Source organism: Betta splendens, chromosome 21, assembly GCF_900634795.4.
Source record: "Betta splendens chromosome 21, fBetSpl5.4, whole genome shotgun sequence".
NCBI lineage: Eukaryota > Metazoa > Chordata > Actinopteri > Anabantiformes > Osphronemidae > Betta > Betta splendens.
The window spans coordinates 6,748,421-6,764,425 of NC_040899.1; the positions used below are offsets into that span (position 1 = coordinate 6,748,421).

At 36.9% G+C, this 16,005-nt stretch overlaps 1 protein-coding gene across 1 annotated transcript; it reads left to right on the plus strand.

Annotated features, from left to right (window-relative positions):
- The first annotated feature begins 2,368 nt into the window (after positions 1-2,368).
- On the plus strand, positions 2,369-15,802 carry ankrd10b (ankyrin repeat domain 10b). Its single transcript, XM_029136475.3, has 6 exons — positions 2,369-2,814; positions 3,603-3,755; positions 4,496-4,587; positions 12,526-12,791; positions 13,042-13,149; positions 15,194-15,802. The coding sequence occupies exons 1-6, from the start codon at positions 2,617-2,619 to the stop codon at positions 15,415-15,417; spliced, it is 1,041 nt and encodes a 346-aa protein (XP_028992308.1). The 5' UTR covers positions 2,369-2,616; the 3' UTR covers positions 15,418-15,802.
- Positions 15,803-16,005: the final 203 nt, after the last annotated feature.

Consider the following 16,005-nt stretch of genomic DNA (forward strand, 5'->3'; position numbering starts at 1 on the left):
GCTCATCTAAATAGTCCTTGTCTAAAGACGGCTATTAGTATTTCCTAAATACCAAATGCAAAATCAGTTGAAATGGAAAATCTATGACCTGGTCTCTACTTCTGTGTTAGTGCTTTGATGAAACTTCCTCTGCACCACATGACCAAGCTCCACCAGCATCATTAAGCATTCTAATAATAAAAACATGTGGATGTGACCAGCAACAATGATGAAACGGCACGTTCATCTAAAGCACACACAAAGGGAAGTTGTCGTTTATTACAATATTTACCCTGTATGGAAACAACGTTTTCCGAGCATTGTAATGGAAATTTGTGAAATGAAAGACCACAGTGCAAGCAGTTATCGCAGGACGAGTGCAGAAATCTGCTTATTGGGCATGAAGATATGTAAACACATCAGTGTTTACTACTGCTGGCGTGTGGTACAACCCTATAGGGATGGATTCATGGGCTGGTTTTGTTTGCCTTGTGCCTGTGGTCAGATCCGATCAGGTCTGATCCCACCAGACGTCAGCAGCAATCCTTTAAACTTCTGTAACTCCAGTGAAGAAACACGTAAAGCATGGGGAAGACCATGCCTGTACCAGGACATACTGTACACACTGAATATGTCACAGCAGCTGATCTGGTGTTGTCAGAGCGCTCACAGGAGGTCGACCACTATCCATGTGAAGGCAACACTAAGGGAGCTTGAAGAATGAGTTTCGGATCTGAGCAAACAGGCAGCAGTCGGGTTGAATATTGACCCAGGCTGATAAGCTATCAGTCGACATTCCTGTGTAGATGTGTTGTTCACTTTAGCCACAGAGATTAAGACACGGGAACTAGTCGCCGGTCCATAAATTCACACTGCAGTGACGCACAGAGAGACATTAGAATGACTTAACATTCAACAGAACTAAATGTGATTCACCCTAAAAATCCCTCATTATTATACTAAAGCATCAGTGTCACGTACTTCAGGTCATCTGAAGTAAGAGGATTTAATAATAGCACAATAATAACTATGTTTTATTTGGAGCATTTCTTCATCTTAATTAAATTACATTGCACTTTGTTTAGGGATGGGTTGCCCTTCTTTTTAAATGATATTCTTTTGCTTAAAACGTCTCTGCATTGTTGTCTCGTACTAATTAGCGCCGAAATCCATAAATAGTGACCTAGATGTCACTTGCTGAAAGAGGGTGAAGACGATGACTTGGGGAAACGGGTAATGAAGTGCCTCGTGGAGCACACTAAATGCTCTGCTAATGAAGTGGAGCCTGACATCATCAAAGTGATATCAGGCTCATTAACATGGTCTTCATTCCAAAGACTCTGAAGACGGCTCGAGAGCGGTGCATGCTGGGTAGACTCAAGCACAGCTCCACATCTGCATCCGATGAACAGACTTTAAAATGCAGAGCATTTCTTAAGAATACTATAATTACCTGTCTATGTATATGATTATAGTACAACACAGCACATTGACTCGTACCTTTAAAGGAGTATTTCTGTTTTACGATTCAATTGCAATTTATGCAATGGTATTATAATATGTTTATTCATATGCTTTACTGTAGAATCTTTACTTATCAACCAATGCTTACTTTTTTACACTTTATATTTCTTTTTTAATCCCTAAACCACCACTTCTACTACTGGGAGTAATAATGTTGATAACATTAATACCAGGTCATAACAATACACAATCACATTAACAGTAGTATAGTGTAATGAAGCTCTAGCGGGACACACACACAATTTATTGAAGGTGACCTACAATGCTGTGGACGATATCTCCCTCCAGTGTTCAGAAACAATATTTAACTGTGTCTGCAGAAAGACGGAATTATGTGTATGCAAAAAAATGCTTATCCTATAATAAAACAGCAATACTAGAAAGAATAATTAATTAATATAGATTTGAAGTAGTAATGTAGATAATAACATCTGTGTTAGCCCCTGCAGCACTGGTCAAAAGCACACCTGCTTGTCCATGTCTTGTTATATGCTCCCATCTGGTGGCAGAAAAAAAACAACCGTTTGATAATAATTTTCACCATTCAGTATATTCAGACATCAATAGTAATGAAACAATTTTACAATCCTCAACAAGGAGAGACAACAGAAGTCAAAATTCACTACAGTAATTCTACAGCAGTCAGTTGGTTTATATTTTGCATCAATTACATTTGACCTTGTCTTACATAATTGTGCTGCATTTATGAGACAAACAATTTTTCATATTCTTTCGATTGCGTCTGCGCTGTTTCGCCGTTGATGTTAATGCGCCCCCTGGTGGACACGCGCCGTTACCTCAGCCTCTAAACGCTAAACGAAAACCCAACCCCACGCGCCGAACCAGGCGGTGGCGGCAACGCTCGACCCGGCTTCCCGTTCAGAGCGAGCGCAGCCAGACGCGTGGAGTCCAGTCCGCAGTTTGCGGCTCTCCCCACGTTTCTCAAGTTTCACTTCGGAGCGTGCTCTGCCTCGTCCGCTTTGTGTTGTCAGGCAGAAAGACTCAGCAGGCGGGGTGGTGTGTGTCCTGAGAGCCAGGCACTCGGCACCGAGAAGACTTAAAATAAAAAGCTGCGTGCTTCATCCTCTTGTCCGTTTAGACGCGGTTACAACAATGTCGGTGGGAGTGGAGTCTGGATTCTCTAGCGAGGAGGTCTTAAACAGCCGCTTCCCGCTCCATCGGGCGTGCAGGGATGGAGACGTCGGTGCCTTGTGCTCCCTCCTTCAGGGCACCTCAAACCCGGCTGACCTCGCGGTTGAGGACACCTTCTACGGCTGGACGCCCATACACTGGGCCGCTCACTTCGGAAAGGTAGCTCTCCGGCCGGGCTGTGGGCGGGCTGCGGTCCGCCCGCTGAACGCGTTGGCGCTAGCAGCGCCCGGAATGAGCGTCGGCGCGCTCCGACATGATCCTCGGCTCGGCCATTTCCTGGTGCTCGGGCTGTTGAGACTAGCACGCAGCCATCGTTAACGACAGGCGGACAATGGGCTATTAGCGTCGAAGTGCTGCCGCTGCTACAGTTGTAGTTGAGGAAACGCAATGAAGTCTATTAGCGTGTTGTGTTAGTGGAAAGGTATGAGTTAGTGAGCAGAAACCTCACGATGAGCGGGAAAATATTAGCTATTAGTGGCCGTTGACGTTAGCTTAATTAGCTAAGTGGATTAGGATATTTGGCTAGATAAAAGTTAGACATTAGCCTGCTAATAATTTAACCTAATGGTGACTAATTATATGCAAAAAGGTAGTTGATGTTACTAGTATTATTTAACAAGATAGTTTTCAACGTTAACTAACTAGCTAGTTGATTCGTCTAACTAACTAGCTAACCTTTATATTGACTGGCGCTAAACACGCACGCGCCCATTCTGTGATTTGCGCTCTACGCTATCTACACGCTGAGCGGCAAGCTTCAAGGAAACTGGCCACGTTCCCGACCTAGAGGCTGTAAAAGGTGAAAGCTTCCTTTGTTGTCAGTTCAGAAGACAAGGGGAAGACTGTACTCCGCTAAGCTGTGCCACAGTTGTTCTGTTTGCGCACGGATCGCAACACGTTATTCTAATGCGCGTGTCTTGCTGTGCTCTGCCCTCGTCTGTTCACAGCTGGAGTGTGTGATGCGTCTGGTTCAGGTGGGCTCCGGCGTCAATGCCGTAACCTCCAGGTTTGCACAGACGCCCACTCACATTGCTGCCTTTGGAGGCCACCCCCAGTGCTTGTTATGGCTACTCCAAGCTGGTGCAGATATAAACAGACAGGTACAACGTCAAACACGCGCCGGGCGCATACACGTGCACTGTTTACCTCTGGAGCACTTCAGTTAGTTAGTTGTTTGTCTAGATGGCAGACAGGTCAGGTAAGTTGACAGGAATTTCCTAGTTGTCCTTTCCCAGCGTATACATTTTATTAAAAGGGTTTGGACATTATTATTATTACACATTACCCGTGATGCCGCGTTAAAAAGCAGGTAATTAGTTTTTTGCAGGCACATATGCCATGCCTGTTTAAAAAGAGCAGAGTGCTGGGAGACTCAGCTCAGACTGATCCCATCACTGAGGATCATTCTAATGTGGGGTCACAGCCCTAGCAGTTCACGCCGAACTCATGCACTTCACTTAGATTCCTATTATGGAGCAGTTACAGTTATTGGATATTGGATTTATTTAGTGTTTACTCATCATGTACTTCATGTGCATACTAAGGCTCCAGTGTTGTATTATTTTGCTCTGCTGCACTGCTGAGTAAAATCAGATTAGTAGGTCAGGATGACATAACGTGTTGGCGTCATTGTGAAGCACGTTATTAAGAATGTCCTCCACTCCACCCCCCATTTCTTCTGTCTGTACCTTCACTCATGAGTGGCAATGCAGTCTGGATATACATTTTAATCCCAGTAGTGCACAGTTACAAAGAAATGTAAAATGAGATGGTAAAAGTGTGAAACTGGGTGCAGTAGTCCTTTTGAGTGCTAGTGTTAACTGCAGTCTTTTGTTATCAGGACTATGTGGGTGAGACGCCCATCCACAAGGCTGCTCGTGCGGGCAGTCTGGAATGTATCAATGCTCTCTTGATTCAGGGAGCAAAAGCTGAGTAAGTCCTGTGATCAGTCCTGGCTTCACTTTTCTTTTCCCTTTGTACTATCCAACATCACAGTTACACCTTTACAAGGGATCACCACCAAACTCAAATGGAGTCAGACATAATATTCACATCAGTAGATTTATATTATATTTCGTTGCTAATAGGAAAGTCAGCATAAAGCCTTTCTATTTATGACAAATGTGATCAAGATGAAGTTTAAACAAATATCAGCATCTGTTTTACTATAGTTAATTTGAAACTATTTACATAGCCTAAAGAAAGCTACTCTAATAAATGTACCTACATTTAACATAAATGCATTTATCATCGTACACAATGCTAGGAGCATTGACAAAATGAGTATACACTCTTGACCTTTGTCGAGAAGGTCAAATAGTTGCAAAACTGGTTTATATTATGTATTTTTGAATATTATGTGTAGTGATAAGTATGCTGTTAAAATAGTCATTTTAACTACATAAATTGTTGTTTTTTCATTTTGTGAGACATAAAAAAAACTAAAACAACTTTGAGACAAAATAAATGCAATAGAAGTTAAGGAAAACGTTTAATACCAGTAAATGTTTTTTTAACAGCAAACGTGGCAACCTAAATTTGGATTAAAACATTACATCATGACAGAAGAGCAGGTTAAAGCTATTGAAGCAGCTCAAAGAAAATAAATAAAGTAGCCAAGAATAATATAAAAACTCTAAACATAGACAATAAATAAAATCACATACTTGAATAAGAACAGCTTTAAATAGTTTTAGATATGTAGTTAAATATTAATTGTTGGTGGTGCTCCCTTGAAAATGTGACATTTTATTAATTCTTGAAATTGTTGTTTATTGTTGCAACAATTCACATTAAGTTGCCCTCTGCGTGTAATGTAAAATGTTACACTTTTAAATAACTTTTTAAACTTATAAATATTTAATTTAAGTTGACTCTTTGATTTCACCGCTCTGTTGTGAAGAGCATGGCAAAAGTAGGTGATTAACTTTATTACCTTTTGATCCTAGTAAGTGTTTTAGTAGTTAGTTAAATTGCAGTTAAATTATTATACATTAATGAGGACAACTTAATGTAAAAGTTGATAAACTGTTTTAGCCTATTAGGCCATGTTGCATGATGTTATATCTAGAGTGTGGTTTTCTTTGTTAACATTTGTTTTGTTTAGTGTCTTACATAGCCAGCTTGGCTAGATGACAGAATGCACATTGCTTTATTTTCTAAAATTCTTTGTCAACATGAGAAGGTAATGTTTCTTGCATAGAATGAAACTGCATCATACTAAACTGTTTATGGGTTTCATTTTTTGGAACTTTGACAGTACTATTTCTAAACAACAAAAAGAAAAGAATACAGTATTGTTAAAAGTTAAAATGATTAAAAACAGTTACTTTAATGTATTATACATATTGCGTTATGATTCAGACCCTTTAAGCGACTTCTTGCTAGTATAAGTAGACACATACATAATCTACATCAGTTAAATTTTTGCCTCCACCTGTGTAGTTGGCAGTTGGTTTTGTTCTAGATTCATTTATTTATAGAATTGTTTTATTGTTGGTGCCATTGAAGCTTAAAATGACACAGCCCTTTTCTTGAGACTTGCAGAGGTAAAACAATTACACACATACACGCTTGTAACCTTTTGTGCCTTGTACATTTGGAGAGATAATGGCTGTCTATCCTATTGGGTCATGTAGATCAGCCAGATCAATTGAAATTACTAAAGGTCAAAATCTTAAACAATTGTGTAAACTAGGTTCAGAATGTAAGAACTGAAGGTACAGCATATGCAAATGTCATACATACAGATAATCACTAGTTAGATGGTGGCTTTAAATATCATTCAAACTACTGAGTTACATGCAGTTTCATTTGGTGCACCAAACCTCATTGTTTTCTGGTGTTACTCAAGTTAAAAAACCCAAAGCAACCATGTCGTTTACAGATGACTAGTTTTGTTTTGATGTAGTCATAATACTAATAGTAAGAACAATAATAATAATAATCTGACTTCACAGAAGGGGGTAAATGAGAAATTATCACCAGCAATAATAGTAAAATGCCGGTTCAAATGGCTTGTTGTTCAGCACAGAATAAGGTAATTGATGCTAGTAATGATTTTGGCCTACATTTACCTTTGGTTCCAAAAGGTAATGTCAACAATACTAAATGAAAGGTTGACTTCAAATGTAAAGTACAACTCATTGTCTTTTTCGAAGGACAATAGCTACAAATGAAAGGGGGGTAATATCTCATGTTTCATTTTCAACACATTTAAATTTTACAATTTTTTTTTTTAACCAAGATTGCTAGCTCAGGCTGTTTTTAGCTTTTCTACCCTTACATTTCTATTACTTTATTTTTTTTATATGAAACACGTGGTTGCTTTGGAGATAAAAACAAATTAAAGTTTTTAAAAAAAGTTTAACTTTTGGATGTATTTAATAAATACGTAAATTCTTGTTTTGGCCGTGTAATGTGCATTCGGTTATCAGCTGTTGAATAATATGATGAAAATGATGTGATTTTTTTTCCCCTGCAGATAACAGAAATTATTTTTCAGTTTAGTTTATTATAAATTTTTTTTTTACTATTGCTCAGACATGTAGTGGGGCACAACTGGGAGGGAAACCAAGACATGCAGAAGGCAATGAGGCTCATGACAGAATAACTGTAGTGTCAAATATCTGTTTCCAGTTACAGTAAGTACCAGTATCTTATCATATTGAATGATTGCATAATAACATGAACTAGGGTTTAAAAGAAGAGTCCACAAACCCTAAACACCTGAAAGCCTTGTTTTGCCTTTCCGGTTAGAACAAACTTGAAAAGCCTAGGTGCAAGCACGCATTGTAACAAATAAAATTAAACCTGCCTGCTCAAATGCCTTTTCAATTTAAAATATAAATAGTGTATCAGGTTGTTTTTCTTAAACATTTCTATGGCTATTTGGTTTAGCTTCAGTAAATGATATACAATGATTTATTACATTCCCACTTCTCATCTTTAATCTGTTTTTGCAAAAAAACAAATTAATAGATCTAATGATTAAAGTTGCATTATTGAGATAAAAAACCTTTTTACCTATGCCCTATTGTGAAATCATATTGCTTAAATATAATAAAAATATTTTCCTTTCAGTAAGCAAGTGCCAAAGTAGACATTTTATAGATGTAAACGAAGTATAAACAAATTTTAGACAATATTTGGGATCCAAACAATTTAAAGGTTTAGCTATGGAAAAATTACTGCAGTTATTATTTAAAAAAAAACAGCTCTTGTACTTTCTGTCAGCTCTATGTCCGTTATCTTACTACAATGTTAGGGTCCAGGTTTTACGTTTACAAGAAGGTTTCCGTCCACTTACACAAATCTTGCAGATTTACATTTCTTCTTTTTCTTTCATCTCGGTGTGTTTCCTTTTGTTGGTGTTTTGAGAAAACCTAAAGCTCTACTTCAGTATGTGTTCCATGAAAACACATTACTACGAGTCATCACGCATCTGGGATGTTCTTCTGTACTCCCATTCAGAGTACAAATCAATCGGTTATTAAAAGTCAAGATATATAACGGCTGAGACTCAACCATAAACATTTTTTTATCTCAACATTGTGAGACACATTGTCTAAAAGAATTTGATGGATTTTTCTTAATCTTCAGTTTGTCTTATCTTCTGTTCACAGACTGCTCATGTTGTCTGTCCTTGAATACACCGTGTACCATCATGACAGAACATAATTAGTAGTAGTCTGTATTGGAATTCTTCTAATTGGAACTTTGCTTTTCTTTTGAGATTTTGAGGCTTTTTCAGAGGAAGACTCGGCTGTGGGGAGAAACTGCATTACCCTGAATCACCTCTGATTCATTAGGTGTAATACCAAGTCAGATCTTTCATCGTCTTCTGCTGACTTGGCACACTCAGTCACCTTGAATGGCTTTGAATTTCAGAATCTAAAATGTAATGAAAAGCTTCCTTTGCTTTTTTCCTTATGAGCCTTTCAGTGACTTTGGCTGCACAGAATTGCATGTGGACAATTTGGTGTCAGTTGAAGCTTGAAAACACGTTGATGAAATCTTTCATGGACTTCATCTCTAGGTTTTCTTGCATCCACACAAGATTTTTTTAATCTCTTTAAATTTTCTTGTGGATTTGTGCCCTGCCTTTGGACAAACTTCGTAATTTAATTGGAAAAAAAGGAAAACCAAACACAGTAACAATTTACCACTAAACTAGGGGACAATAGTATGTTATGTCAACTGTCTCAAATTAGTCTGTCTACGTCTAATGTACAATTTAAAAACATTTCAAAATCTTTTATATCCACACTTGCTCACTGCCTCCACTGCTGGAAATAAAGTAATAAACCTCTGTTTGTGGACCATGGATTTAAATGAAATATACTACAACTAGAGATCTAAAGTATAATGATGATGATAATATTAATTTAACTACCTACTCCTTTAACTTAGGTTTTAAAAGACATCAAATTTAAATACATTAAGAAATCTAAATATATTGTTAATTACTACTTGTCATGAGTCTCAAAAGCCGTCCATTAACAAGCCAACAGTGGGTAGGACACAGGCTGCCGGTGATGAGGCTAGTGCAGAGACAGATGCTTAGAGCAGCAGAGTAAGATGGGTTAGATTTTCATACACATGTACTGAACTATTACCTGTTTAATGCTAACACTCATCCTGTTGCAATGGTTATTCACTGTCATTTCACTGTACTAAGTATTTTACTTTATAGACAGAAATGTTTTATTTTGAATGTCACAGTATTAACCCTATACAATATTATAGTCTGTTTTGACATCTAATCTTTGTCACCTTTACCTTTTATGAAAGTGACAATAAGTTACAACAAAAGTTTTCTATACTGTTAACAGAAACAGAACCGTACGTCTTAATGTTTTGCAGCCATTGAATTGGAAATGACTTGGTTTTTTCAAGTAATCCTAGAAAGGGGGAGAATAGACACTGCTGAGTCTGCCCCGTTCCCTGGGATAGCCGCACTGTTGTGGCATTGAGTGTTCTCACTATCGCTTCCTATCTACACACTGGCAAACTGTTGAGGTATTTCTTGCGGTGATTGGTTTTAATGCTAGGTTTTTTTGAATCACAACTAAAGTTTTAGACCTGCATGCTTTGCTTATTATCCATTACTGTCCTTGTATCTAGTCTTTTTATTTTTATTTTATTATTTGCTCTTGATTTTGTGAACTAACCATAGGAGCCGTTAATATGGAAAGGTTTAATCACGTGAGTCCCATGTCAACATTGCAGCATGATAATAGGCTGCCTCTGGAAGGTTAGATGATAGTTAGAGAAGATACAAATTGTGTGCTTAGGACGGAAAAGCAAAGCATAACAGGCAATTACATAGAATTAACGCTTCCTTTTCAAATTTCCGTACAAAGTCTACATTAATTTGGCTACATAATTATCTATGTTGTTGGATATATTTTGTAGATGTGATATCTCACTAAAGGAATAATTATGATAAAGGAACTATTGCCTTCTAGTTGTGAAAAGGATATAACTAATATGTCAAATCAATATATTACTAGAACTAATTGTATCATAATAAGCTTAAGGAGAAACAATTGTAAGTTGCAGTGTAAATTAAAAAAATACAATAGACTTTAGAACTGATTGAATGTGGCGATAAAGGAAAAATGACAAATTTTCAGTTTAACGTGGTTTAACACAAAAGATTACATATGCTTTAATCCACACATCCCTGGCTTCTTAAGACCCTATATGTGATTCTTGAAACTTAATTTATAACATCTGCTGTCATAAGAATAGATCACTTGAACATCAACATGGCCTGGCCTACAATGGTCTTAAGTATTCATACAACCTTTATTATGCAATTATACTTAGAAATATACAGGGTATTACAGTTTACAGTTTCTAAACAGAGGTGGACTCAATAGTTAAATCTGTGTTTTTGTTTTTTGTATCCAATGCATTATAGTTAAGGTAGAAGGTAACAGATCTTGCTATTATTTATTTAACTCTAGTTTTTGTAATTTTCTAGTTTTTGTAATATAATTTTTTTTATTATTAGGTTATTATTCCTTAAAGTGAGACCAATCCATCTACCTCATTTAAAAAAAGGGTTTTGGTGTTAAATGCCATTCTGCCTTTACTTTGGAAGCGTTAATTTTCAAGGGGACGGGTAATATGCAACAAGTTATGTGATTTCACTTTTTGTTTTTAATCTTTTTATGAAATGTTGTTTATGTGCACCATTTCTTAAAATGTTTGGTTTTTTTGCACAACTGTTTAAATACATATGCAGAGGAAGAACAAATGATAAACAAAATGAATGACCAAACAGTAACTGTGTACCTAAAACAGTTTCTCATTGTATGGAAGTCAGTGTCACTTATATGCAAATTACCAATACTGACAAGTAGAATTACAATCTGTTTAGTATCAAGCATGCAATACAATCAATGCATATGGCCACTGCATATTATATGGCTCATTTTAACATACATAAAATTCCCTAATGACGTATGAAGTTTCATTTGTTTCTTTTAATTTTATTAATAAGTACAAGGTCAGCCAGTAGTGCCAATTCTCTGACAAAGAAACTGTTGTTCACTTGGATTACTAATTTGCCTGACATTTAGACTAAATGAAACAAGTAAAGTATTGTTTAGTAATTGGCAAGTGGACATGAGGAACGTCATTAAGGCATCTGTTAGTTACATGGATGCTTTTGTTTGGAGCTGACTAGCACCATGCGTTTTTTGCACAAACACTTCACAGCAGGATAATAGTGAATATATCAAGAGTTTTGGCAACATATTCCAAGCAATTGCATGAACAGTATACACATTGGTTTATCCTTAAGTAGTATTACTGAAATGTATAACTAGTCAGTGTTTTATTGTTGTCACTGCTTCCTTACAATAAGTTAAAAAATTTAAAAACTGTCAACACTACACGGTTTGCTCATTCATTTCTGCCCACAGGAAATAATTCTGCTGCAATTGGATATGATTAACACAGCTGTACACAGTGACCAACTGAAAGTACGAATGCTTGCACAGAAGATCCATTACTTTGCTTTGTGTTCATCTTGAAAGAAGTTGAAGACTAGATCCTGTTCATCCTAAAGAAAGAAGACTTTCCATTTCTGATGTCTGAAGGCCATTCTCTTTCCGTCCTTTTTTTTTTTGGAATTTCTTATGAAGACACTACTTTCTGAATCATAAGGCTTTGGATCAAGAACTTTTAAATCTCGACTCTAGACTTGTTTTTGTGTTTATATTTTCAAGGAAAACACCTTGCTTGCCATTGTAGTTCTTGTAGCTCCTGTTTCATGCTTCTAAGATACATTGACCCACTTCAGGTCACTTCATGTTTTGCTACTTCACTCTTGAAACTATCAACATTATGCAAAATGGGTATGCAGCACTGCAGAAATCCTTAAACAAGCAGGTGAAAATCCAAGATGACTTCATCTTTTGCAAAACCTTCCTTGATGTCAACGTTTTTCATTTACAACATATATGGATGAATCATTGGATTTAGTGTATCACTTGATGCACATAACTTGATCATTCCATCCAGGTGAATACTTTTCGACGTCTTAATCATGTCCTTTTGCAGCAGACACATTTCTCTTATTTGGAAATTCTTTTAAAATTTTAAGTTTTATGGAGGATAAAAATGATCCAAAATGGATCAGTCGTCATCCGTCATGAAGATGACGAAGAGGATGTGAAAGGGTAGAGCAGCACAGGCTATTTTTATACATTTGTGTGCCTGTTTATGTGTGGGAATACTTGCTTAAAGACTGTGTGTGTGTGTGTGTATGTGTGCGCACCTGTGCGTGTCTATTTTGTTTTGTGTATATCAAATGTACAGTGATTGTTTCTAACACTCCCTCTTTTCATTGTGCAGTATAAGGAATGCCAATGGGCTGACTGCTGCTGACCTGGCCCACGCCCAGGGATTCCAACAGTGTGCTGAGATTCTCTCCAATGCCCAGAACTTTCAACAAAACATGGTTCAGTCTCAAAATGGGACTTTTCTGAATGGCCTGACCCAGAATAGGGGCCATGCTCACCCCAACATCCAGGGGCGCAGCTTCTTGAATGGTGTGCCTAACAGAAAGAGGTCATTTGATGGCATGGAAGTCAACCCAGTGAAGAAGGCTAGACCTAATGGTATGTTATAAGCTAGTCTGTCTGAACTTAAATTTAAGTAAATTAAATTTAACATGAAATTTGAATTGTAATGCAGATTCATTTAAAAATAAAAGACTCAACTCTAAAGAGAATTTACTACAGTTCTGTTACATTTTTAAGTAATAAACAATCCTCAGTGTACATCATATTATTATTATATTATTATATTGTTGGTAAGCATAAAGAAAATGAAAGTAAGATTTTTTTCTGTGGACATGTGTGCTCTTAGGTCTGGGCATGCCTCCAGAATTGCTGAATGGGAATGGACCACTGGGTGGCGCCGTAGAGGTCCAGATGGAGAGCATGAATACGGAGTTGGCAGCGACTGTAACTTCAGGTGGGCCAGGACCCTTTGCATTTGAGCTGAATGGGTTTGCATCACTTCAAGGGCCCGGGCCCATGGATCAGTTTGAGAACCAGGAGAGACAGGACAGGTCGAGCCCTGCAACTAAAGAGCTGGAGGTCATCACTGTGGCGTCAATGCAGACTCCTTGTCGTTGCACCAACTCTTATGCCTACCTGTAGAGGGCTTGTGTGTAGTGACAAAATATTCACATTTGTCCAGTCTATCTCTTTGGTATTGCTTAGTGATGTTTTTTGCATAATGCAATGCAATTGTTTTAATCTGGTTGTAAGCTAAAATTGAAAGGTATATAGTAGTGTGTGCGTGTGCTGTATTTTCTACTTTTCCATGTATCGGACTATACACAAATGGATAAAAGTATTGAGAGTTGTTTATTATACACTTATTTCATTCGTCCGTCCAGTAATGGTAGGTAGTTGTTGTTTAACTCTGATTTTAGGTTTATAATAACAGAATAACCTTTGCTTTGTGCAATTGTACATTAACATTCTGAATAATACAAAATTATTATCTTAATACAGTTGCATTACTAGTTAAACTGACTGTACTGGAAAGGATGCATAATTATTAATAGTGTTGTTCATTGGCTTGGTTTTGGATGCATGAGAGGGATTCAGTAGCATTTTATTTTAAATAATTAAGACATTTACCTTTTCTACTTTTTGTTACAATGACTTTATATTTTCATTCGCCACATTAACAAGACTACTGTCTTTTACAGTTCCATTTAAACAATTCAGTACCTTTTGGGAAATGCAAAAGTAAATATCAATCTTTGATTGATTGGTTGACTTGAGGCCATGTTTGACTCCAGTTTAGTTAAATATTTTCAGATATTGTTGGAAGCCAATTTCTTGAGCTGGTTTAAATTTTTAATAATGTTAAATTAATAACATTTTTCGGAAATTTGAGTGCCTAAGCACTGTTCAGTAAACACTGATAAAATCTTCTAATATAAAATGCTTTAGCAGATCCTGTTTATATTAAAAAGTCCCTTTATGCCAAAGCAACATGAATGTAGCTCAAAGTATGAACAATTCACTGTGCAGCTCTTTTATAGTTTGTAGACTCCATATACTTAGACATAGCGGTCCATGGGCTTAGGGATTTAATTGTTTTCAGTTTTTTATACTCAATCTGGCTGTGTGCTTCATTGATTGTCATGTATGGTGAGTATTTACAATGTCTGCGTGCATTTGCAAATTTTCTAATCAACTACCAGGCCTTGCACATTGGTAAGTTAGAGAAATACCAGTTTTGGCTGTTTTAAAGTTGGTATATATGAATAAATGTTATGGCTCAAGAAAGTTTAGAAAAGAAAGGTAGATATCTGCACTTTGCAAAAAGCCTTATTTCTTGAGCTGTGTTGAATAGTATATTATGTTTAACTTTCTATCAGTACTTGTAAGGGAATTTCTTTTTGTATTTGTAGTCCACTTTCATGTTTAAGGTGGTGTCTGTTGTTTACCATCCCAGAAAGTTTGAGTCTATATTATCAATTTGGAACATTTAGTGAGTAGTACTGAGCAGGTTTAGCTGTGTACTTGATTCTGGAAAATCATTAAATGTTTCAAATTTTATAAATCTGGTTGTGTTGTGGTGGCCTTTGTTTCTCATGTATGCTATGCATCTGTCAACTCTCGTCTTTAGGTCATTTTGATAAAAGGGAAAATCTTAGTAAGTTTTTCAACTTTGATAGAACTAGGTCACTGTCGCAAAGCTCCAGCAATCCAAAGAACCCACCAATCAGGAATTGACCTATTTTAAAACAAGGTTTTGGGTCAGTTCTATTTGAACTACATAAGACCTGGAATGTATTTTGCAACACTTGATTTTTTTTTCACGTTGAAGCCAAAGTGCAGTGTGTTAAAATATAACCACTTATGACCATGCTTGTAGCTGGCGGCTCATAATGACTTACTTTGAATAGTTATGCAAAACATCTCATTTTGGTTTTCGTGCATAAATATGGTCACAAATGTCTTTATATAAATTTGGGCTGTTTTTTAATTTTCAGTGGCAAGTGAGAGACAAGTTGAGGATTTTTTCTCAAGTCTTCACAATCAACCACAGCTTCCATTTGGATGTAACCCAGCAGCAGACATCCTCCACACCTACAGTAACTCACCTGAGATCAACAGCACTGCAGGCAGCCAGCTGGAGCACCAGAAGTCTGTGAAAGCAGAACAGTTGTATGACCATGCCCTCTTCACCACCATGCTGCTTTATCATGGATCCTAAAGTATAAACAATCGAGATGACAGACTGCCTATTGTTTAAGTTTTGTGTAAACTAAAAAAGTATTAATTTGCCTTAAAGCCACTGAGTGGTTCGGTCACATAATGAAATTATGTTGTTGTAAAGGGCAGGCTCAGTTTTGTAGATGGATCTGAAATTTCTATCTGAAGATGATTTGCGTTCGTGTTTGCTTATAGTCTTATTAAAGTTAAAATTGAATGAGCTAAAAAATAGCATGGTTCTGATCTATACTAATGTGAGCATTTCTATGAACCACTGCCATTACTTAATACAAGTTTTCTGTCTACAAGAAGTGGGTTGATATTGCTTGATATTAAACAAAGCAAGTATATGCCATGTTAATAAAATAAAACATGCAAACACTAAAGTGGGTTTAGTGTTTAGCTTTATTTTGCTTTTTGGCTTAATGTAACTTATCATTGTGATAAAAATATGCTGCCAGTTATGCATTGATACCTATCATCTGCAGCAGATGTGCCGGCGTTCATGGAGACCTGCGGCATATATGACCTGACTGGGCCTTTTATACAGTTTTATATCTGCTGTTGAATGGACGAGTGGTGATACACC

Excerpts from the sequence above, each read along its gene's own strand:
- ankrd10b (XM_029136475.3), top strand. The coding sequence starts at position 2,617 with ATGTCGGTGGGAGTGGAGTCTGGATTCTCTAGCGAGGAGGTCTTAAAC. Across the intron at positions 4,588-12,525 it reads ATTCAGGGAGCAAAAGCTGA|TATAAGGAATGCCAATGGGC; the intron begins GTAAGTCCTGTG and ends TTCATTGTGCAG. Across the intron at positions 13,150-15,193 it reads GGCAGCGACTGTAACTTCAG|TGGCAAGTGAGAGACAAGTT; the intron begins GTGGGCCAGGAC and ends TTTAATTTTCAG.